The sequence below is a fragment of the Cylas formicarius genome, unplaced genomic scaffold, assembly GCF_029955315.1.
Source record: "Cylas formicarius isolate icCylForm1 unplaced genomic scaffold, icCylForm1.1 PGA_scaffold_7__23_contigs__length_41026272, whole genome shotgun sequence".
Lineage (NCBI taxonomy): Eukaryota > Metazoa > Arthropoda > Insecta > Coleoptera > Brentidae > Cylas > Cylas formicarius.
Genome location: NW_026844352.1, coordinates 8,594,554 through 8,617,458, shown reverse-complemented (window position 1 = coordinate 8,617,458; position 22,905 = coordinate 8,594,554). Strand labels below are relative to the sequence as shown.

At 35.6% G+C, this 22,905-nt stretch overlaps 2 protein-coding genes across 4 annotated transcripts; one reads left to right on the top strand and one right to left on the bottom strand.

The window, feature by feature from the left end:
* Positions 1-3,028: 3,028 nt before the first annotated feature.
* LOC132704663 (odorant receptor 49b-like) lies at positions 3,029-9,079 on the bottom strand. Of its 3 annotated transcripts, none has more exons than XM_060674822.1 (8): positions 8,827-9,079; positions 7,058-7,297; positions 6,665-7,004; positions 5,804-5,903; positions 5,615-5,707; positions 5,410-5,565; positions 3,168-3,333; positions 3,029-3,111 (listed from the first exon to the last, which is right to left on the bottom strand). In XM_060674822.1, exons 1-7 carry the CDS (start codon positions 9,059-9,061, stop codon positions 3,277-3,279), a joined length of 1,221 nt encoding a protein of 406 aa, XP_060530805.1. In that variant the 5' UTR covers positions 9,062-9,079; the 3' UTR covers positions 3,029-3,111; positions 3,168-3,276. The 3 variants fall into 3 exon arrangements, with proteins under 3 accessions (XP_060530805.1, XP_060530806.1, XP_060530804.1); XM_060674823.1 differs by having other exon boundaries at positions 3,168-5,206; positions 8,827-9,078; XM_060674821.1 differs by having other exon boundaries at positions 3,168-5,565.
* A 6,941-nt stretch (positions 9,080-16,020) lies between these two features.
* LOC132704774 (odorant receptor 49a-like) lies at positions 16,021-21,478 on the top strand. Its single transcript, XM_060675011.1, has 7 exons — positions 16,021-16,265; positions 16,600-16,839; positions 17,431-17,773; positions 19,231-19,330; positions 19,379-19,471; positions 19,526-19,681; positions 19,745-21,478. The coding sequence occupies exons 1-7, from the start codon at positions 16,061-16,063 to the stop codon at positions 19,796-19,798; spliced, it is 1,191 nt and encodes a 396-aa protein (XP_060530994.1). The 5' UTR covers positions 16,021-16,060; the 3' UTR covers positions 19,799-21,478.
* Positions 21,479-22,905: the final 1,427 nt, after the last annotated feature.

Genomic DNA, 22,905 nt, shown 5'->3' with positions numbered 1-22,905 from the left:
AAAAATGTACAAAGCTATTAAATTTAGCACAATATTGGGAACAGTATACATACAATTGCATCTCTCGATTTCGTCTCGAGTACGGTTTAAGTTTCCCATTGATCCTGAGTCACTAACTTTTGACATGGCCTTAAATTCAACCTCTCTCTTTTAATTTCAAAAAGGCAGGTCAAAGCAATCCCAGCAACAGATTGTGTAGTGTGTGCCAACAAAAACTAGTAGATAAGAAAACTTTTCCCATTTACTACCACTATGGGGTCCATGGGTATTATATTTTTGGGTACATCTTTGAACGCTATTTGCATTCTTCTACAGCTGGTGAGGGTCGTTGAAAAACGTTCTCAGATTTTAACTGGAAACAGCGATTCATATATCAAGGCCGCAAACAGAGAGACAGCAAATCGAATTATCTGAAACACACCACAACTTTTTGCGAACAAGCATACAAATTATGTAGGTCGTAAAACAGGGCATATAAAGGATAAATTCTTGCACAGTTTTAATTTCAAGTATAGCACTACTAAATAAATTAGTTTTTGCTGATAATATATGTACTTAATTTTTCCATATGTTCTGGATTCCTTCTATGTCGGTTATTAATTGAGCTTGCTCACGTTTCTCCAATCATCCCGTTGGCTTCTTCAAAACATAAGTTTCTTACATTTCAAACATTACTGACACGTAGTAAAAGTTCTTAAGAAATCTTTGATCCACCAAAGACAAAATTCCTTTTGGGACTCCGGAAGTTTAAAACATTTCATGGATATGTGGAAAAGAATTTATCGCAGAGACAGGACGCAAAAGTATCAACTATGAACCTGAAGGGGCCATTAAAACGAACATCAAACCATACGTCTAAAGTAAAATTGTTGAATGTAATCAATTCTTCTAAGAAAGAAAAATTCGAGAATCCGTAGAAATCTCTCAGTTTCAAATAAAGTGGGAAGAATCTAACGCCATTATTGGCATAACTCTGACGACGGAGGAATCCATACAATTTGTAACTAGTATTACAGTATCCTCTTGAAGTTTCTTTCAACGAATACAACTTTGGCGTTCAAAAAGTTCGGAGTTTTTACTTTGAATTTAGTTGGAGCATTTTTTCAAAATGGACATCCTAATTAAAAGAGAGTGGCAAAAACTGGAGGGTAGTGATCTATTGGCGAACAAACAGGTACAGACTACTGAGTCTGTCTCAGGAATCTCATTTCTCAGGTAGCTTTTTTTGGGACTCCCCGCGTCAGTAGGCTTGTCCTGACATTTCACTGGTTTTCCCAATCGATCAGTTCGAATTATATGTGGTCACTGTCCCTTTACTTTCTTTCTGCCACTTTAAAGATCCACCTTATGTTACCATCGCTCACCTTAATAGACTTTTCTATTAAGCTAGCTAAAAATGCTAGAACCATCGAACCTGAACTATATCTCTTACAAAAAGCATAAAACTCATACGTAGATCGCCTAACTTTTTTCTGCCCGCATTTCATTTTTCTGATATGGGAATCCGACAAAAAAATGCTCGAAGTAGATGCATAATAAAATGAAGATCAAACTAGATTAGGTGTTAAAACTTCATATCGCGGTCTCAGTTCGAAAGCAGGCTTATTGGTATTGGTATTGATATTAAAGGGGGGCGCCCTCGCCGGCGTCCAAGGACTTAGGCCACCAGATGGACCCGTTGTGCCCCCAGACCGCTCTAGAGGGCATCCAGAATGCCGCCCCTCCTATAGAAGGTCAGCAACTCCTTTAGCCCAATACCGTGCACTGAGTCCGGATCGATCAGGCCCGTTCCGAAGACTCCCAATCTTGCCCATGTCAAAGCAGGGCACTCGGTGGGCAGATGTCTCCTCCTCTTCCATGCACCACCTGCACCGAGTCGTCTCCAATGCGTAGCGAGCAAAGTTGCCTCCTAAGCCTGCAATGTGTAGGCCCCTGTACACACCTGTGTACACTCCCTTCTGGTCAGTCTAAGCAGCTCCCTGGTCCGAGGGAGAGCGAGCCCATCCATCATAAGCCCCGCCTGCCTCATTCCCGGAGCAACTCTCCAGCCCACCGCGGCCCGGTCTCTCGCCCAGGCTTCGAGAGCTCCCCGCCTCACACACGCGGCGATCCCCAAGCGGGGCTCTGGTCCCATATGCCTCTGCGAGGAGCCCTCCCTGGCTAAAACGTCCGCTGCCTCATTGCCCCGGTACCGGTGTGACTCGGGACTCAGACCAACGTGACCTTCCTCTCTTCAGCCACTCTCCCGAAAGCAGGCTTACGAGTAGTTGCGATTTGTCTAATATTTGGCAGCCAAGTGTTCAATTTGGGGTTATTTCTTAAGAAAAAAACCTTTTTTCTATTCATACTCTAAAATACCCACTGATCAGACTTACCGCAAGTTGGGAGCGATTAAAAGAGTGTATTTTGAGATTGGTCATTTCCATTATTCTGCCATGGTGGTCAATGTATTCACGATATTTTTCAAAACGTAGGCATACTCCAGTCAGAGCAGTTACGTAGTTGTGTCACCTATAGTGACGTAATCAAAGATGATCCGCATATCTTAGCTATATTAATACCATTTTTAGATGAGTTCCGATTTTAATTAGTTCATAAGTTTAAAGTAGGCACGTTCGGATATGCAATCCTAATAACTAAATTTATTTTTTTTTGTAATGGTTTTTGCAAAGTGTACGTTAGTCATCTTGTTATAAATGGTAGAACCTACTAGAAACATGGCCATAAAACGGTCATTCGCAGAAAATCCCATGTACTTAGGTACATATTATTACTTTGTTACAATGAGATTATGGAAACTGTGTTCAGTGGCGTATTTATGCAAACGGACAAAATAAAACGCATCAAGTATATGGGAGAAAACAAATATCAATTAGATAGGTTTATTTTAATGTTTTAACAACAAAAACAACGAAAATCAGCAACGCAAAAAAAAAGAAAGAAAAAGAAACTAGTCTTCGACCGAAAAGATATCTTCCTCTGAGTCTGATTCATGCATATCGATAACAACTAGTAGAATATTAGATGCGTCGATTAACCTTTCTTTTTCCCAAACTTCATTTATCAGGCGGTCTGTGTGCCTACAATAGTTCACCATTTTTCGAATGAAACCTGAAACACAGTATTATGAATACTCCATAGGAACTATTATTATTATTTTACTTTACATAGCGCTTTAGTTCCGAAATGCAGTAATACAGCGGGATTGATGGAACCTATTTTGGCATCATAATACCGTTTACTGACCAAGCTATCTTTGTCGCATTAAATTGGCAATCATAAGGACAGAGCCGCAAGACGCGATGGCCATTTTCCAACGCTAACTTGTCCATTCTTAAAAGATTATATTATGAAAAATACTTGGCGTGACTTTTAAGGGTTTTGTGTGTGGCTTTACTAACACGCGTAGCTGGTCGTTCACTAAACTTGGCTGAAATGGAATAATCCTTTTTTACAGACACTCGACGAGAAACTGTTTGATCCAACTTTGAGTAGGTATTGGCTTAGCAAGTCGGCAATGATAAGATGCATTGTCCATTGTTATTAATGAAGGTTCACTAAGGAAGGGCGACAACTGCTTACTGAACCACCTTTTAAAGTAAAAAAATATATAAATCACCTTTCAAAATTTTCAGGGTTTCTTGAATCTTGGTAGTAGCCCAATTTAAAAATAAAACTTGTACACGCACTCCAAAAAGCCAATTTTAGAGCCAGCATGTAAAATTATACAGCGAACTCTTTTGCCATATTTTTTTAGAATTGTGTGTAGAGAATTGTCTTGCCAGTTTTTTCTAGATGCTCCTTTACTATATGCAAGTCTCGTCCAAAAATACTGCATTGAATCAAAAGGCATCATTCTGGTTTTTCATGTATTCTCTCAAAAGATGTCAGTCATTTATGAGCAATACATAGTTGTTCCTTCTGATATTTCCGGATTAAAATGTGGCATGTTTTAAACAAAATTTCAACTGTTATAATCCATCGGTTAATGACCATGTGTCTGCTCATCAAATGCCCTGCTTTGACATGGGCAATATTTGGAGTCTTCGGAACGGCCCTGATCGATCCGGACTCAGTGCACGGTATTGAGCTAAAGGAGTTGCTGACCTTCTATAGGAGGGGCGGCATTCTGGACGCCCTCTAGAGCGATCTGGGGGCACAACGGGCCCATCTGGTGGCCTAAGTGTTTGGACGCCCGCGAGGGCGCCCCCCTTTAATACCAATACCAATGAACCATGTGAAATATCAATACAATCGCTTCCGTGCAAATTTTGATCTGAACTTTAACTTTAGGTTAATGATCGGTTTTGATGCCTCCAGAAACAAGCTTATGCACCGATCTTAGAGAAATATCTAACACATCAATAATGTACTACAATAATAAACACCTATGTAATTAATAATTTTCAAAAACTTAAATTGCTCGTTAATAAAAATAAGATGTTTTCAAGTATGGAGCCAAAAAATACTTACATTGTAGATATACAGCGTTGAAGGGTAAAAGTGGTTTCGCGCATATTTTTCTCTAATAATCCACAAGTTTTAAAATAAGGGCTTGATAAGGCTTTTGATACGACATTCAGTAATGTACTAGATAAAGATGTCATGCTATGACGCAATTGCACAATTGCTGTGACTGGACATTACACTAAAACTTATATAGTAGTAGAAAAGTTTGTCGACAAGTCAACGTCAACGTCTTCAATCACTCCCCCTCACCGCCCCGCTACATAGAGCAAGCAACTGATAGATAAAAACAATTACTAAGTTCAAAAGTGAGCTTAACGTTTTCTCATAATTTTCTTTCCTTGGACCTCCCTAGTCTATTTCCGTGCGAACATCGATAAACACACATATAAATGTGAACGTCATAATTCAGTTTCCTAGAATCGGTGGATGAAATGATTGAGGAAGTCTGGATAAATCCCATTGAGGCAACTCATTCTAAAAAATACGTTGCCAACATATATTGGTTGAAACATTATTTTCCTGTTCTTTGTCCAAAAACAACTATCAGATTGCGATAAAAGAATGTCATCGAATAGGAAATTGGAAATGAAACACACCAATTCTTCGTTGGAAACTATTTTACTACACCACAAAAAGGAAAATGTGAAAAATTTTAAAGTGTCCTTCAAAATTCAATCCTGAGTTTTCGAAATTAAGAAGACATAACGGAGACAAATGAGTAAGCCAGTTTTAGACGCTGGAACAAAAATAACATTTAAAATCTTCATTGAAAAACAAAATATAAAACAAGCATTTATAATATGTGAACTTCTGGCTAAACTCTCCGCTGTTCTTCCTCGTCGATGGCAAATCGATTGGCAGTAGAGTAAGTAGAAAAATTTTTCGTCGCCCATAGAACACAAAAAATCGTAAATGTTTAGCTAAGCATTCATGACTTACCGAAAGTCCATCATTTGCAGTCATGGGTCCGAAAGGGCCTATCGTCAAATTTAAGGGCATCTGACAGCGAAGTACCATTACTTGAACAATACGCTTCACTTGTTGACTGTGCTCATACCATCTGCTTTCGTAAAGAGCAGAAGCCAGACCCGTGCTCTAGAACATAATTGTAAAATTCGAAATTTAAATTTTAAATATTTGGTACCTGAATTATTATCTCATTGCAATTCCAAGCCATTGCCATCAGTTGACATGACAGAATAAAGAAGACGAAAATATTGAATGCGACTCCAATTTGCTAAAATGGTTCCTCATTAAGTATCATAAAATAACGTCCATTTAATTGAAACTTTTAATGGTATTTTAATTCTATAACTTTAAACTTCGAAATTACCGCCATAATCTGGAACAACAAAGCTGCGAGGAGTATCGACGTCACACTGTACTCCAAAAGCATAATTGACTTTAACGAATCATTTAATTCCTCTACAGATCTGAAATTTTAATATTTTAATTATGATTCCTTTTTGGCATATTATGTTCCAATTAAACATGATTTTTAAAGTTAGGTAAGTAGTAACTTTTTGTTCTATTTATGTCGTATCGATTCTTCAGAAAAAATCTGAATGAAAATCGGTAATCAGATAGATGAAACCGTCCAAAAACGCGAAATGTATTATTTATTTATTTATTTTAATAGAGAACGCTACAATCGTAAAAATGTAATTTCTTGAATCTTCTAAATTTTTTCATTATTGTTGGATACTAATCGACCATCTTTTAAAAACCGGTTAAAAAAAAACTTCCACTACTGCTTTCTGCAAAAGTGTTAAAATGCGCATTATTTGGATATAGCAAATAATTTATGGGGAATAGTTAAAATATCCATTCTAATTACTAAATCTCTTACCATCAGAAGGTAAAGGCTGGTTGTCACATTAATAATGTTTAAATTTAAGATGCCTACCGAGAATTACGGTTATGGCTAAGTTAAAAGTTTTGGGGATTGTTTTGGGACATGTGATTGTAATTATTTTTTCTTGGTATGAATGTAATATCTATGAACTTCTTAGTTCTCGAAGGAAATGTCGCACCTATCGGATACTTAAGGAAATATCTGACTTTAGAATAAAGTTTGCAGGTTTTGATAATAGCATTTTTCTAATTCTATATATTTTATTGTTTCGAATCTGTTAAAATAGAGATATCAGATCGGTGTGACAGTTACATTTTCGATACCTATTTTCAACCATACCTAATGAGATTTTGATGCTTTAGGCATAGTTTTTTCAAAGCAGTCAACGTAAAATTTTCGGAAATCTGGCCGCTCGCTTCGCAACGGTCATCAAAATTCCGAAAATTATGTTGCAATATCTTTAATTGGGCCCTGACAAAAATAAATATGGAATTATAATAGGCCTGGGTCACCGCACAATATAAAGCAGTGAACTGGGACTGGAAAACTTGAAAAAGTAGTGCCGCGAGATGGTGCTCGTTCTGGTCAAACGGATACCAAAATGGCACGGTCAACGGCAGCTCCAGGGTTTCGTTGCTTCGACGCTGCAATTGCTCGAACTTGTAGGTAGTCTCGATTCCTTAAATGCCACTATCTAATTAATTACGTTCGCAGCCACAGGAAAAGTTTTACCTATTTCCGAGAGAAACATCCCCGACAGGAGGAACAAAACGGCAACAGGCGTTGTCGTCCACTTGCAGTAGTTTACGTGATCGCGGTAAATTTTGCATATAACTCCATCGCGTTGACGGTAAATATCAACTTGTTCTCGAACGGCACTAGAAAATATTCGGACAACCCCTTCCGATTGACACAGTAACACTTTAAGTACTTGCAAGGTGACCACAATTAGTCTGGATATATTTTCGATGGCTAAAAGGCGAAAATCACAAATGTATCACTGAATTCAATAATTATGTGTACAGTGTGCTTAGCCGTAGCGGTTACGAAGTCAGTTAAATAGATGGAACGCAACGCATTGGGACAAATAGCCTAAATTAAGTTGTCTCAAATCTCTACTATTCCGCAGGTACAAAGTGAAAAACAAACACATGTTATGTGATGTTACATAAAAGTTTAAATACTCCAATTTTTCCAAAAGTCGGTTTTGCTGTTTCTTTTTTGGTTAGGAATCGGTATGTGGTGCTGCGATCTGAAATGAATTTCTTTTCAATGAGTTGCAAATAAGATCTGCTGAAGTGTTTTAGTCTCAGAAATGTATTTCAATACATGAATGGACTGAAAGAAAGCAACCCAACCCCTTATTTGGTTGAGCCGCATTTTTTCCACGAAAACTTACAGGCTGCATATGGTTTTCAACAACGCTGGTGCTTCGCTTTATAATAATTAGGAGAAGTTGTGATCGAAGTGATTAACATACTCACCTCAGATATCTCTTAGTTTTTAAAAGTTTGTATAATAATTTCATTGCTACCTGCATTATTCTCGTTTATCTTACTCACCCTAAAATACCCAAGCTCTATCAATGAAACTTGCCACTTTAACGTGTTAGCTTCGAGTCAATAGATAACATTTTTCAATAAAGAGATTTTCTAAAAAAAGTCGTCCAATTTTGTTTATTCTGAGGAGCCCATATGATTTGATTTATACAATTCTCTGAATCACTTTCCAGTGAAATTTCAGAAACATTTTTCAAAATGCAAAATGCAATTAAATTTAATCCGATCTGTCAACAAGTAGTATATAAATAACATGCAACATTTTATCAGATTTTCTGCATTAAACTGTTACTTTATTGCTTGAAAACTAAATCATTATTGTTGATTGCCTATATTGTTTCTAAAATTGGTATCTAGTAATTGCTACCTCAAAGTAATACATGGTTTATCAAGTCAAAGACCTAAACCGCAATACTGTGTTAGTTTGATGATTCTAAATTATCAACATGGACTGATTCGTTCCACAGATCACTTTCTATAAATATCATTGGTGGATTGAGTGCCTCCAAGAACGCGTATCTAAGCGATTGTCTAAGTGATTGATCTACCTTACCACAACTAGTCCAACACAAACCCATTTAATAAACAAGGGAGCCAATAAATTTGAACTCGGACCTAATATTCCACAAAAAAATCGTCATTGTCAACTCTAGTTGAACCAGCATCGTCATGATTCACCAATATTTGATACCTGATTTAGCATTTCCTTATTATTCCTTCGTGTTTTTATATTTTTTTATTGGACTTATTTTTTTTATTGAATGTATTGGTTTATGAATTTTATGCATGTTATTTATTGGTTTATGTTTTTTTATTTAGTTGTCCATCTCCTCATGTAGATAACAAATATACGTCGACTTGGAAACAAGTAATTGCTAACTAGAGGTTGATTGGGTCACAACTTCAACATATACCATAAAAATTAATGTTTGTCATACCCACCTTTTGCGATATCTGTTTGGAACAAATAAACTAACGAAATCAAAAGCGAAGGCGGACCCGAAGCGTATAAAACTTGAACCACTACCGAATATAACGAATAGAAGAACTGCAATCGTTTAGATTTGGTCATTTTGAGTTTCCATGTACCCCCGGAGATCATCAAAATTTTGGCCACTTTGAACATATCTCTGTCGGCAGACATTTTCCATCTGTCACGTAATTCAGAACCTTCCATTTTATTTATGCATGTCCGCGCTTTGTGAATACGTAGCCAATAATTAACGGGCTTCAAAAAAAACTTTGAAAGTTGGCAAGGCTTTCCAAACTCCGGATCATGGGCGGAGTATAATAGAAACATCAATGTTTTAGCTCCCATGTAGGTTTAACACCCTTTAAACAGTTAAACAATTTGCGGTGTTGATTTAATTATTTTAATTCGTTGTTATCGCCATTTAGACCTCTCAAATGTGTAACCCAATTTTACACTGTCTCCTTGATAATATCTACGAAAATTGCTAACTTCAATTGTGCGCCACTGGGAGATCTATTAATAAATTATTGCGGTTTCTTAGCTGAGCCCTTTCATTTCGATGATTATAGGTTTCGGAAAAATTGCATCAAACGCGCAAGAGGCAAAATATTGTATATCAATATCAGTGCGGGAATAAAATAGTAGCAGATTATCCTAGGATGCAATTTTCGCTAAGCTTTGCAATCTTTGAAAGCTTTCCCCACCAGCACCTCGAGGCTGTGACAAAATATGCATGTTAAGAGTGAATATCAACTGTATTTTTTTTATCGATTACCCAAATTGTGTATGAGCGATAAGGTAATAAAATTGAAAAGAAAACGTTCATATTTTCACTTATACAGAGTGTCCCAATAGCGCGACTGCGGTTGATATCTTGGAAACCGTTACCGGCTTCCGAGATATTGATTTGCTTTATTGCTATTTTATGCAAAAATGTAAACTTTAATTAGTAATTATTCCTGTATTAAACAAAGATCTGTCTTCGTTTATTAATGCAATATAACTACCATTTTTTACGGAAGTTTGCAGTCTATGTACAACGGAAATGTTATTTAAATTAGTACATGATTTACTGCAAAAAGAGTTTGGACAACTTGACCACTGCCGCGGGTATGACCTATCCCTGCAATACTTTTCTAAAAAAGAAAACCTGCCACTGACTTTTTTCCTTGATAGCAAAATTAATAAGACTGTTTAGTGCCTTTTTAAAGCGTGATCGTTTGTTGATTTCCATCTCTTTCTTATTTATCTCTATGAATTCAAACCTAATCCTAAAAAAAATCTGATATTTGTCATTGTCATTAACTTGTCAAAGTGTTAGAAACTAATTTTTTTTTTAGTTTTTATAAGTTTTCAATAAATATTTAGTAATTTAATCGACAAACATTCAAGAGGTAGCTTTTAACAGGCACAAAAATCCTTGTTTCTTGTTCGCTATGAAAAAAAAAATCAGTAACACGCAAGTTTTTTTTATAGCTGCGATGGGTATGGGCTACACATAGCACTGGTCAAGTTGTTCAAACTCTTTTTATAGTAAAATATGTATTAGTGTAAATAACTGTTACCGCTGTATAATTAAAATGTCGGAAACAAAGACAGATACGTATAGGACCTTCATTCATTCAATTTCTTCATTTCTCTGCAATATTAGAGAAATCCTGTATAATACTGACTAGCTGTATTAACTTAAAAAATTAAACCATAGTATCAAATCGCGAACAACATTTTTCAAAAGGAATATATTATCAAATATTTAAAAAGCTATTAAATTTGGCCATAGTATAGTATACCCCTGTATAATGATATATCGGTCAGCTTTGGTAGTCACGGACTCGAACCATTTTGGGTTTAGGAACTATCGGATGTTTTCGGTAGATTTTAGCCACGATTGCAATGTTGACGTTTAACAATTCTAACGGTCATATCAGACATCACTCGGTAAACGTATTCGCGAAGTTTTGCAGTAATGTGCTCAAATATGCAAGTATGAAATAAGTTTGATAAATGCCATTACAGTCACGAGTTTGAGTTTGATCGAGCGGAGCGCAGCCCAGCTAGTGTTCATTAAATGAGTGACCGAAAAAGCTTCACAGTTGTTGCATAATATGTATTTTTAAAATTGTAAATCGAAGCACAATTTCGCGTTTCTTTTGACACAAAGGAAGTCGATCTTAATAAAGCACCACAGTTGATTTATTTATTTATTAAACACTTACACACCAACTAAAATATTCAACAACTCTATACATATTTTTCAAAGAACAGGCTACTGTAATACTATCTGCAAATCTGCTGGTTTCCTCTTGCGTCTATTGTTGATGAATCGAACTTGCTGACATTTCGTCAATCATCCTGTTGGCTTTTTCAGAGTTTAACTGAAACTGGCTCGTATTCTACTCTGTCTATGCTTATATATTGTTGGAGCTGAGCTGAAAGAGGGTCACGAACGTTGCTTATAGGGTCTCGGATTTTTTGTTACTAAAAGAATTCGGCAAATGCAGATGAGTATATTTGTTGTAGTCTTAAGGCTCTTGAGCCTAGTTGTTATTTTTTGTGCTGTCTCTCCAATACATTCTTTGCCGCATATGCATGGAATGCTGTAAACACTAGTAAAATTATCAAACTCTTCTCAACTACCAAATACTATGGTAATGTATCATGGCACCAACTTTCTGAGACGAAAAAATCAGTACTTGCAAAGGTTCCAACGTGGTCCTTGCCACACGTGTTGTCCCAAAAAGGGAAATCATTTCAAATATCGAGTCTATCCTGAATAAACTGCCATCAGCTAACGAAAACCTCCTAAATCTAATATTCCAAAGCCTGAACGTATTGTTCTAAAATTTCTAATATCTAATCTCAACATCGTAATTCTAAAAGTAGTTAAAAAAATCCTACGGTGGTCATGAATACAAGTGAATATCAGAAAAAAATTTAAAATATTCTTACAGACGGATCCCATCATCAACTTATAAAAGATCCTACGTCACACCTACACAACCTTAAATGGCCATGTTTCTAGTAGGTTCTACCATTTATAACAAGATGACTAACGTACACTTTGCAAAAACCATTACAAAAAAAAATAAATTTAGTTATTAGGATTGCATATCCGAACGTGCCTACTTTAAACTTATGAACTAATTAAAATCGGAACTCATCTAAAAATGGTAGTAATATAGCTAAGATATGCGGATCATCTTTGATTACGTCACTATAGGTGACACAACTACGTAACTGCTCTGACGGAGTATGCCTACGTTTTGAAAAATATCGTGAATACATTGACCACCATGGCAGAATAATGGAAATGACCAATCTCAAAATACACTCTTTTAATCGCTCCCAACCTGCGATAAGTCTGATCAGTGGGTATTTTAGAGTATGAATAGAAAAAAAGTTTTTTTCTTAAGAAATAACCCCAAATTGAACACTTGGCTGCCAAATATTAGACAAATCGCAACTACTCGTAAGCCTGCTTTCGGGAGAGTGGCTGAAGAGAGGAAGGTCCCGGGTCACACCGGTACCGGGGCAATGAGGCAGCGGACGTTTTAGCCAGGGAGGGCTCCTCGCCGAGGCATATGGGACCAGAGCCCCGCTTGGGGATCGCCGCGTGTGTGAGGCGGGGAGCTCTCGAAGCCTGGGCGAGAGACCGGGCCGCGGGGGGCTGGAGAGTTGCTCCGGGAATGAGGCAGGCGAGGCTTATGATGGATGGGCCCGCCGTTCCTCCGACCAGGGAGCTGCTTAGACTGACCAGAAGGGAGTGTAGATCACTAACAGGGGCCTACACAGGACATTGCAGGCTTAGGAGGCATCTTTGCTTCCTAGGCATTGGAGACGACCCGGAGTGTAGGTGGTGCATGGAAGGGGAGGAGACCCCGTATCATCTGCTCACCGAGTGCCCTGCCTTGACATGGGCAAGATTGGGAGTCTTCGGAACGGCCCTGATCGATCCGGACTCAGTACACGGTATTGGGCTAAAGGAGTTGCTGACCTTCTACAGGAGGGGCGGCATTCTGGACGCCGTCTAGAGCGGCCTGGGGGCACAACGGGCCCATCTGGTGGCCTAAGTGCTTGGACGCCCGCGAGGGCGCCCCCCTTTAATACCAATACCAATACCAATATGGCTTCCTCTCTATCAGAATCCGTGAAAAAGTCTGTCACCGCTCATGACTCTAAAATTCCTCTTCTCTAGGGACTCACTAAAATTCACAAACCAGGATTACCCCTTCGACCTATTGCCAGCAACATTGGTTCTCCAAGATATTCTCTAGCAAAATATCTAGCTGCTATAATAAAACCCTTTACAGGGAAAACTGGTAGCTTCGTACATAATTCCTTTCATTTCCTTGAACGATTAAAAAATATTCTAACCCTTAGATCCACAGAATAGTCTGCTTAGTTTCTGAAGTACCTATTCCTGAAATTCTCAACATTATATCAGATATATCAAAATCAGAGAATCTGGAAGCAAACCTTCTCATCTTAAATGAAAAATGTTTAACGGGCAAATTTATTTAGAAACGTCAGAAACAGCTATGGGTTATCCATTATCACCGATCATGGTAAATATATTTATGGAAGCCTTTGAGAGGAAAGCCCTTCCATCTAGAACCAAAATTATGGAAACGCGACATTGATGATAATTTTGTTATTTGACCTCATGGTCAAGAATCAGACAACCTCAACTCAATTTTTTACCTTTCATCTATGTGGGAAACAATTATTTTAAAACGTTCTAGCGGCACATAGTATCTTTTAAACAGTTGAAGTCGTAGTGCTATCTAGAATGTGGACGCCGGTTCGTGAAAATAAATATAGTAAAGTAGTAAACTACTATGTCCAATATCGAAGATGGAAGGATCTCTGGAGAAGCTTGCCACTCGTGTTAGCGAAAGCCTTTACCAATTTGTTGTTTTGTTTGAGAATGGGTGGCCCATTAACATTTCAAGAATTTTAAATATAAGGGCCCATTTTTTTTTTGGGCACAAATTTAAAACTATATCACTCTAGGAATTGTGCATTTTTGGCCAAAATTAAAAAATTAACCAAAATTGACTTACAGTATTTTCACACAGTATGTTTATATTCGTAATCTGTCATACTCTTGATAACGTAATTTGATTATTAGATAGCCTTTTGGGCACAAGTCTTTGTGGTATATTCGACACACGATTAATAGTCATGACTGAAATATTGCTATAAACGTTTTTATCCTCCCGTAGGTTTTTGTTGTGCCAATCAATTAAACCCGTCCAGGGTAGTAGTAAGGAACTTGAAACAGATAAAATATCAATACATCCTGTTGTATTGCGTAATGTATAATTGTAATTATATAAATAAAAAATTCATATTAAATAAAATTATTCATCAGAATAGTTTAAATCTGTGTCAAATACATCCAAGAATATCCAAGTACATCTAAGTACATGTTATTGCATCTAACTTTGTTTATTAATTCGGCCCATTTCTATAGAATTAAAGTTACAGTAGTAAGGTAGTAATCTAAGGGGCATATTACCAGATTTTATTATGATCTCATCTAGAAATTAAGCTTAATCAAACGATTTGGCTCTTAAAACTTCAACTAGTTGTTTTTTTTTTATAAGTGTCTTCAAAGTAAAGGTCATGCTGACTAAGGAGATCTTACAATATCTACCACCACCACAGTGCAAAATGGATATTCTTTCTCCTTTTGATGCAGGTACATTCAAAACTCAATTTGATGAATGTTGTCGGCCTTTCTTTGTAGTGTCACCGGTGTCAAAGTCTCGAGTAAATATGAGTAAATACAGTAAATGAATTTAAGTTAAATCTGTTTGTCTTCATTCCCCCAATAATGTTTTATTTTAATTTAAATACCTAGAAACGGTATGTGCAATTGGCCGATAATAAAGATAAAAATATAAGTATTATATAAATTTTACCTTCACATATTCGTAAAACCATTATCTTGCTGCGCATATTCAAATGACACTTCCTTTTTGGTGCGTTATTCTTTTCCATTCCGTCGAAATTTTCTACAAGCCACGATCTAAACACAACAAATACTGACTGCAGCATTATTATTAACAAGGCGCAAACGATTTTAAAATTTCTAAGGTTTCCACACTACTAAAATAAAAATACCTCCCTGTACTGTAGATAGGCTTTTTTGATTTTTGCTCGGTTTATTGAGGGTTTATCGTGTGCTTTAAAAATTCCAGTTCTTGGTCGTCTTAGAACAATATTTAAAAAAGCTAATTTTTAATTATTTACAAAAATTTTTACCAAATATTAGGTATACGTTTGTTCTACTAACGTGCTATGCGGTGCTACAGGTTGGTTTATCCCAAAGACATTATAGGCGAAGTCTGCCCTTTACAAATTATTTTTAAATGCCGCAGAACGATTGGAAACTATACTTTCTAGAAAAACTCTATAATCAAATACGGTCTACCAGCACGTTTTAAAATTTTGAAATTCTTATTTTCAACCAACAACACTAGAAATAACAAAAAACACTAATAGTCTATGGACACCCGAATTAAACTTTTATTTATGTCAAGCAATCGTTTCTTAATGTATTCTTTCAAATTGAGAAGCGACTTCGCGCGAAATTTATTTTATACTGTATGTAACGTTTTATTTGAAAAACATGTGATGAAAATGATATGGCAAGTTACGCCGTACGTGTTCTTTTATGCATATTACCATGTATGCAAACATATAATGGAGATAATAAAAGGACTTATGGTAGAATCGAGTAAATTATTAATCCCGTCTACAGCGACGGCGGCAAATTTCTCAAAAATGCCATATATAGAAATATATATAGAAATATAGAAAAAATCCTCAAAATTATAAGCCACTAATCGAATCTTACTCATTAACGGCTTTATAAAAATTAATTCATAATAAATTTTAAAAAAATTGACGATTATTTATAATTACGTTAAGAAGATGCTGCTCTTTATCAATTAATTTATTTACCTATCAATTAATTTTCAATTATTAATTAATTTATTAATTTGTCAGACTAACACAACGAAATGCGACCCGCCAATACCTAAGTAATTACCAAAAAAACTATTCGATACGCCCATGGTCGCAAAAGGAACATGGTAACCGCAATAAAGACGACATGACGCCCCTTTCAGCTCAACATGTACTTATTGGCAGGTTAAAATGGCTGCGCCAACCCAGCACTGACGACTTCAGACAATGACTGAGACGAAAGAACTCTTTGAAGTTACACGTTGGGCTATGATAGCCAGCGGCATATGGAGGCTAGAAATACCAAAGGCAAATTCTATGATTAAAAAATTATACTTTTTGTATTCCATTGTCACTCAAATAATTTTTGATACATCCATTATAATGTTTAACATGGAATTCATTAAGCTGTATGGGGTACACACCGATCAAGGTAATTATCCTTGCAAAGTGAGCATTGAGAATTTTCTAATGACTTTGAGCTTGATATTGCTGAAAATTGAATTATTTAAAAAACCCTTTGGCCACAAAATCACGACTGTGTTCGCCATGTTACTTTATTTTTACAGATAATTGCAGTTTTATTAAATTTAAACTATCAGAAATATTAATTTCTGTGAATACTCGGTAGAAAAAATGCCCAATGTCTCACTCACGCTTTTGGTTAGTGATTAAAATGCTTAGGTCTTTGGTTTAAGTGAAAATATATTCATAGTTCTAATATTAACACTAAATTTTGTTTGGTTGATAATAAGTTATGGTTTAAGCCATAGAAAATCTATCCAGGATGATATTCGTGCTCCTGTTGATTGTGAAGTTTTCGATTTGCCAGACGACCGAGATGAAAACGCTGCTTAGGAAAGCCTTGGAAGGAGAACGTAAAATCTTCACATCAAACAGTAAAACGATTATTAACATATACAGCACTCACGCATGGTACTTCAAAATGTTAATTTTGGCTATGGCAGTTGCTACTTTTATGTTGGCAGTATATCTGTCAGAAATCGGTGAGTAAATTGCCATCATCAAATTATGCACCCCTTGCTTAATGTTTCAATATAATAATTAAAAAGGATGATTTTGTTCTTTAAAGCAAAGGTGGACACTAAAAATGAAAAAACTTTCATTCTTGATTTATTTAGAAAAAAAAAAAATCTCCAAAACATCAATTTATGATTTTACCTCACCCCTTGGAACACTACTGAACTAATTAATTTTATTCTAATTACACAAAATATATAATATATTAATAATAATAATAATAATAATAATATTAATAATGGTCTTTGTTTGAATTATAAAAAATCTGACAATACATTTTGACAAATTTAGCGAGATTCAGTGTGCTAAAGGTTAGTATACTCTTCTATCTAATAAGCTTGCAAAGTAATATAATCTTTGACACCATGGAAACGTAAATATGTTACCTAAAACAAACTTAAAATTAACGCCATCTACACTTCTCACCGCATCATCTAAGAAGAGATCTAATATAAAATTAAATTAAATGCACAATATAAACAACTCAAATAAATGTGCCAAGTTCAGAAAATATATTTTTTATATGCAAAAATAAATTTATAATTTTCAAATTGCAGGAATATCAGAGGCGTATGAATTTCACAAGACACACCAAGATTTCAACGGATCTGTGGAAGCGGCTTTTCCTGTTGCCCTTTGGTACCCATTCGATCGGAACCAACACTTCATATTTGTGCTGTGTCATCAGACGCTTGAAATTTGCTTAACCGGCCTCTATACGGTTTCCGTAAATGCATTTACCAACTCCATGATGATCTATTTAAGGGCCGAATTGAAAATTCTGCAGTACTGCTTTAAACATTTTGGGAATTATAGGATTAAACCAGATATATTCGACGGAGAAAATGTTTCTCTCTATTTGTTGAAGATGTTCGGCAGACAACATCAAAGACTGATTATGTAGGTACACATGGTTGGCTTAAACATTTTTACCGATTGTCCCACTAAGTTCTCGGCTATTTATCCGGAAGAAGTAATAGTACGGAAAGAAAAAGTACTGCTAGAAAGCATTTTCTAATCGCTAGAATCCCCAGCAAAATTTCGTTTTTTTTTATAGCATTTTCCCTATCTGCAAAATTAAGTAGTGGGGGAAGGGAAAATGATGCGGGATAGGTTATTAGAATTAAAAGAACTAAATCTGGTTGAAAGGGAACTACATATTCCAAATAATGCTTCATAAAAAATTTAATATGTCGTTCGTTCTGCATGCTAGGACCATTTTGGGTTTGGGAGCAATCGGATGTTTTCGGAGAATTTACCCCACGACTTGAATTTTGACGTTTGTCAATTCTGGCGGTCAGTGGTCAGTGAATGTATTCGTGTGGTTTTGCAAAAATGTACCCAGACACCAATGGTCGTAGAAAAAGTATAGTATGCAACGCGTTTGGTAAACTTTTTAAGGAGCTCGTTTATTATTATTATACACTCGCTCCGCTTGTGCCAAATAAACTCGAGACTCAAATGCCGTTTGCCGCACGTACTGCATAATATACTATTGATATCAATGATAATACCAAAATTCCCTATAGCCATGTGGCTTAATATGTAATAACTAAAATGGCAGAACGGATAAGCGTTGGAAAAAAGTTTTGAATGTTTTGAATTTGGGTACTGCAGAAACCCTTGCAGCAATTTCTGCATTGGCAAATATCGATCTACTAATACTTTGGCGTTTGAAGTTCATTTTTTCCACAGCCTGCCTATCCTGACGTCTTATTACCTACACATATGGTACTATGGTAATACTATCGATGCCAAAATAAACTAATTATTTGTTTCTCGTATTTTTTGGGTTTCAATTTTTTGAACAACGCGAAATCGAAATACTGTCAAATGCATATTGCTATTATTAATAACATTTAAAACAGCGTAATGCACACTCTTTTATACGAGATCAAGCTCGTTTTATTCCGACAACCCAACATAAATAGATCTACACTACAGCACATTATTTTAACAGTTAGAGCAAAACGATTCAAGCAAAAACAATCTCTCCCCTTCGCAAAATTTTGTAAAAAAAACTATTTCCTTATTCGCAACAAAAGAGGCGTGTTTTCAGAGAGACAGCCGAGAGTTATTCTTGGTGAAATATATCCTACCCTTAAATTAGGGAACCCCTAATTAAAGTTGATTTAGCTGTTTTATAAATTAAAATTTTTATTTATTTATTTTATTTATGTCATTTGTTTGACACTGCTTAATAAAAAAATATTGAAAATAATTTCTAAAATCACAATTTAACTTTAAATTCAGATATTATACCTATAATTATACCAGTTGATATTATAACATATACAACATTTGTTAGTGAAGATTCAAAGAAAGTGGCACATTTTTTGAAAATTAAGACATTTTAGATGGACAGAGGACCTGAACTCAACCTTCCAGAAACTGATTTTTTTGGAGTACGGTGTGGCTTCCCTGTTGTTGGCAGCAGTAATCTTTCAAATTTTTGCTGTAAGAACATTTTTATCATTACTTTATTTACTATATTTTCCTTCGTAGGGCATTAGGGTGATTTTTAACTCAATTTATTTTGTTTTGGTGTCTTGTCAATTGATGGCTTTAGCTTGGAATGCCAACGAGATACTAATTCAGGTAAGTGTCAACCATTATTCGAAATTTTTAGTTTTATACTTCTAAACATTTTAGAGTGAAAACCTAGCTTCAGCACTATACAACAGCAACTGGTACGACCAAAACCAGCGTACCAAAGTCCTAGTTCGCATTATTATGTTGAGATGTCAGAAACCTCTAACGATATCTATTGGTCCTTTTGGCGCAATGACCACAAATGCCGTTTTATCAGTAAGCTTTCTTCTTACTTTCTCATTGCTGATTGTAACATTACCCTCTAAATATTTATTTTAGCGTTTTAAATTGGCCTATTCCTATCTATCCGTGATGTCACCAGGAAGCAAATAGTAATGTTATCAAATCGTCGACGCGAAGTAATAAAAATCAAATTGACCAAATCAGGTTTAGAATTTCTTTTATTATTTGTCACATCAAGGTCATTGTAATATGATTGCAAAAAAACAGTTCAGGTGAAGAGAAAAAGGGTTTATAAACTGCCTCAACATCAACTTTTCAATGCAATGAAACAGAAAGATTAAAAAATGAATTAGGTTTGATAGTATGGAAATATAAAAAGAGATAGATACAAACAAGTTCTTTTAATATCGATAGCAGTGAACTAGATCGAGATAGGGAAAATAAACCAATTTAGTTTATAGTCAAAACTGGTCTTATCGTGTGGGTCTTACGATTTATCAACGACAAACTTTCCTGTTTATTTTTTTTAATCTTGTAAAATTGTAGCCTCCAAATAAAATTCGTAAGATAAGTAAAACAGACCAACAGTATACCAACAGCACGTACAACAAAGGATAAGCTTATAATTTTTACCGGTTCTAAAAAGTTTTGATTTACAGCTGTCAGTTTTGAGACTTTGAAAATGTTAAGTGGTAAAATGAATAATAAATTTTAAACTTAAAATTCAATAAAATATTTTGAAAATGAAAGAGAAGGTAGAAAATCGTCAATCAATAATATCCAGGATATAGCAGCGAAAGTGAAAGACAGGGAATCAGTTTAAAGGCTCTCCAGAAAATTGTGCATGGAAAAAAAATACCGGAGAAGACTAAAAAGTGAAAGAAAGACAGAGATTTGCGGAAAGATTTGAAAATAAAAGTTCCGAACGTGATTTATGATTTACATAAATTAAAAACAAATGTAACTCTTCCAGTTTTGCAATAACCTAAAAAAGAAACGTAGAGCAGTCCCAGAAAGTGAATCGGCGTCTTCAATTTTTAAACAAATATAGTGAAGATTAGATATCAAAATTTAAAATAGTGGAGATTCCCCAATGGAAGTGGTTCAAAGTCTTGGCAAGATGAGTCTGTAAAAAATGAAGTTTGAAAAAATTGGACGGCACTGGAAAAGGGTGGTGGCTCAACAGGATTTATTCTCGGTGCCAGTTTAATTTTTTCTTCCACTAAAATAGTTTCGATTATCACGAGAACATGAACTCTGAAATATCTGAAAAATAGTTAAATGAAAAACTGATACCAAATACTCCGAGATCGGAACTTTCTAATTCAAAATACATTAAAAAACCAAAAATGCATATCGTATGTCAAATTTTGCGTGGACACCGGCTAGGGTAATATCATATTTCGAAAAATAGTGAAGTGATGGTCTTAAATCCGAGCAAGTTCGAATAGTTTGGCAGGATGCTTTGAATCATATTAGGCACTAACACTGGGAAAATACCGAGGACAACTTAGAAGACACCGACTTCATATATTCTTTTTAAGTTTTCAAATTTTTTTGTCTGTAACATAAAACAGGTTCAGTTATTATTAATTAACTCTCCGAAATTATCAATAGTTTTTTTTTACTTTTTAACACCTACCGTAATATATATTTATTATATTTTATGTTGCTATCATATAGCATATCTGTAAATGAACAACATTTTTTTGGTCTTCGTGAAAATTTTTGTTTTATGGCTTTACCTAATGAAAAAATGAAAATTATAAATATATATAATGTATTCGAAGGAGTTGTACTATCCAAATTTACTATTAGAGTTAATTTACAAACAAGACCAACAGACAGACTTGGACCAACCGAATAAAATTTGCGTTGCGTCAAATTTATTCGGATGCAGGATTCCAGTCGGAGTTCAACGAGCGAACGGATGATATCCCGGAATATAGTGTCATCACATTTTTCCATCCGTGAATCAATACGTGAGAATATATATATATATATATATATATATATATATATATATATATATATATATATATATATATATATATATATATATATATATATATATATATATATATATATATATATATATATATATTCCGGGATAACATTCGTTCGTTTGTTGAACTCCGACTGGAATCCTGCAGACGTTTCGCCAGTATCTCACTTGGCATCTTCAATGCTCGCGCTCCGAAAACACCTGACCTGAATCTAATCTGATGTCATTAAAAAGATTTTGTGTTTAGCAATGCTTGTTGGCAATCTCTACATGAGGGGACAGGCAGAATCAGTATTTAATAAGCCAAAATCGTTTATCTTTCTACATCTAAGGTTCGTAGACCGCGGGGGCTCTGGGGTAATAAAGAGGCATTCCCATTTCTCATTTAAATACTCACGTTGACGTATCAAATTCAAATTTGTATCCCTAAAGTCGCAACGCAAAAATAACCATGCAAAATTAAATGCGTCTCTTATTTAAGCGACGTGCATGCGACTGTCAGATAGGCTAAACGCGACGAAGTGGAACCAAGGCTGGAAACATGACAAGCCGTCTCCAATCCCGTGTCTTTGTCGGATCCCTTTGTCGGGTTTCGCGACATACATTTTCCAGGATTCGGGCGTCAAGTGACGGGATATGTAATTAGGATCGGTCTATTGTTTTTGATGCAAAGTCACTTTGCAAAACGCGTTCCACGCGAGCCTCCAAAAATGGGTATAATTTTGATACGACGTCGACATCGGTGCGGAAATTTCGACGTTAAAATTTTATGAAGCGGGAAAATTGCTTTGTCGAATATCAGTCGGTGTATAGGCATGCGATTCGGTGTAGCGTCGTCGCGACACTGATATTTCATTGCCGCGTGGTAATTTAATTTCGGAGAGTAATTAGATCGACGTGGAAAGGAGAAATCGAAATTACGTCGTGGCTAGAATGGTCGGTATCGGACTCCCCGCAGATTTGTCGGTTGCGGTCATAAAAAAATGATCCGTGAATTTTAATCACAATATTACTGCCATCCAACGGAAGAACACCATGTTTCTGCATTTTTATTGAAGTTTTCATACTGACATATTTTTATCAAACAAACAATATATTATTTTCTTCATTTAGTAAAAAAAAATCGATTTTACTGTTTGTAAATAAATGCTTCAAACATTAAGTTTTGTCACATTATCATGATAATGTTCTCCGAATAATAAAACAACTTTGGTTATCACGTCAACGCCCGTAAAGAGAACTTCTCGGGTAG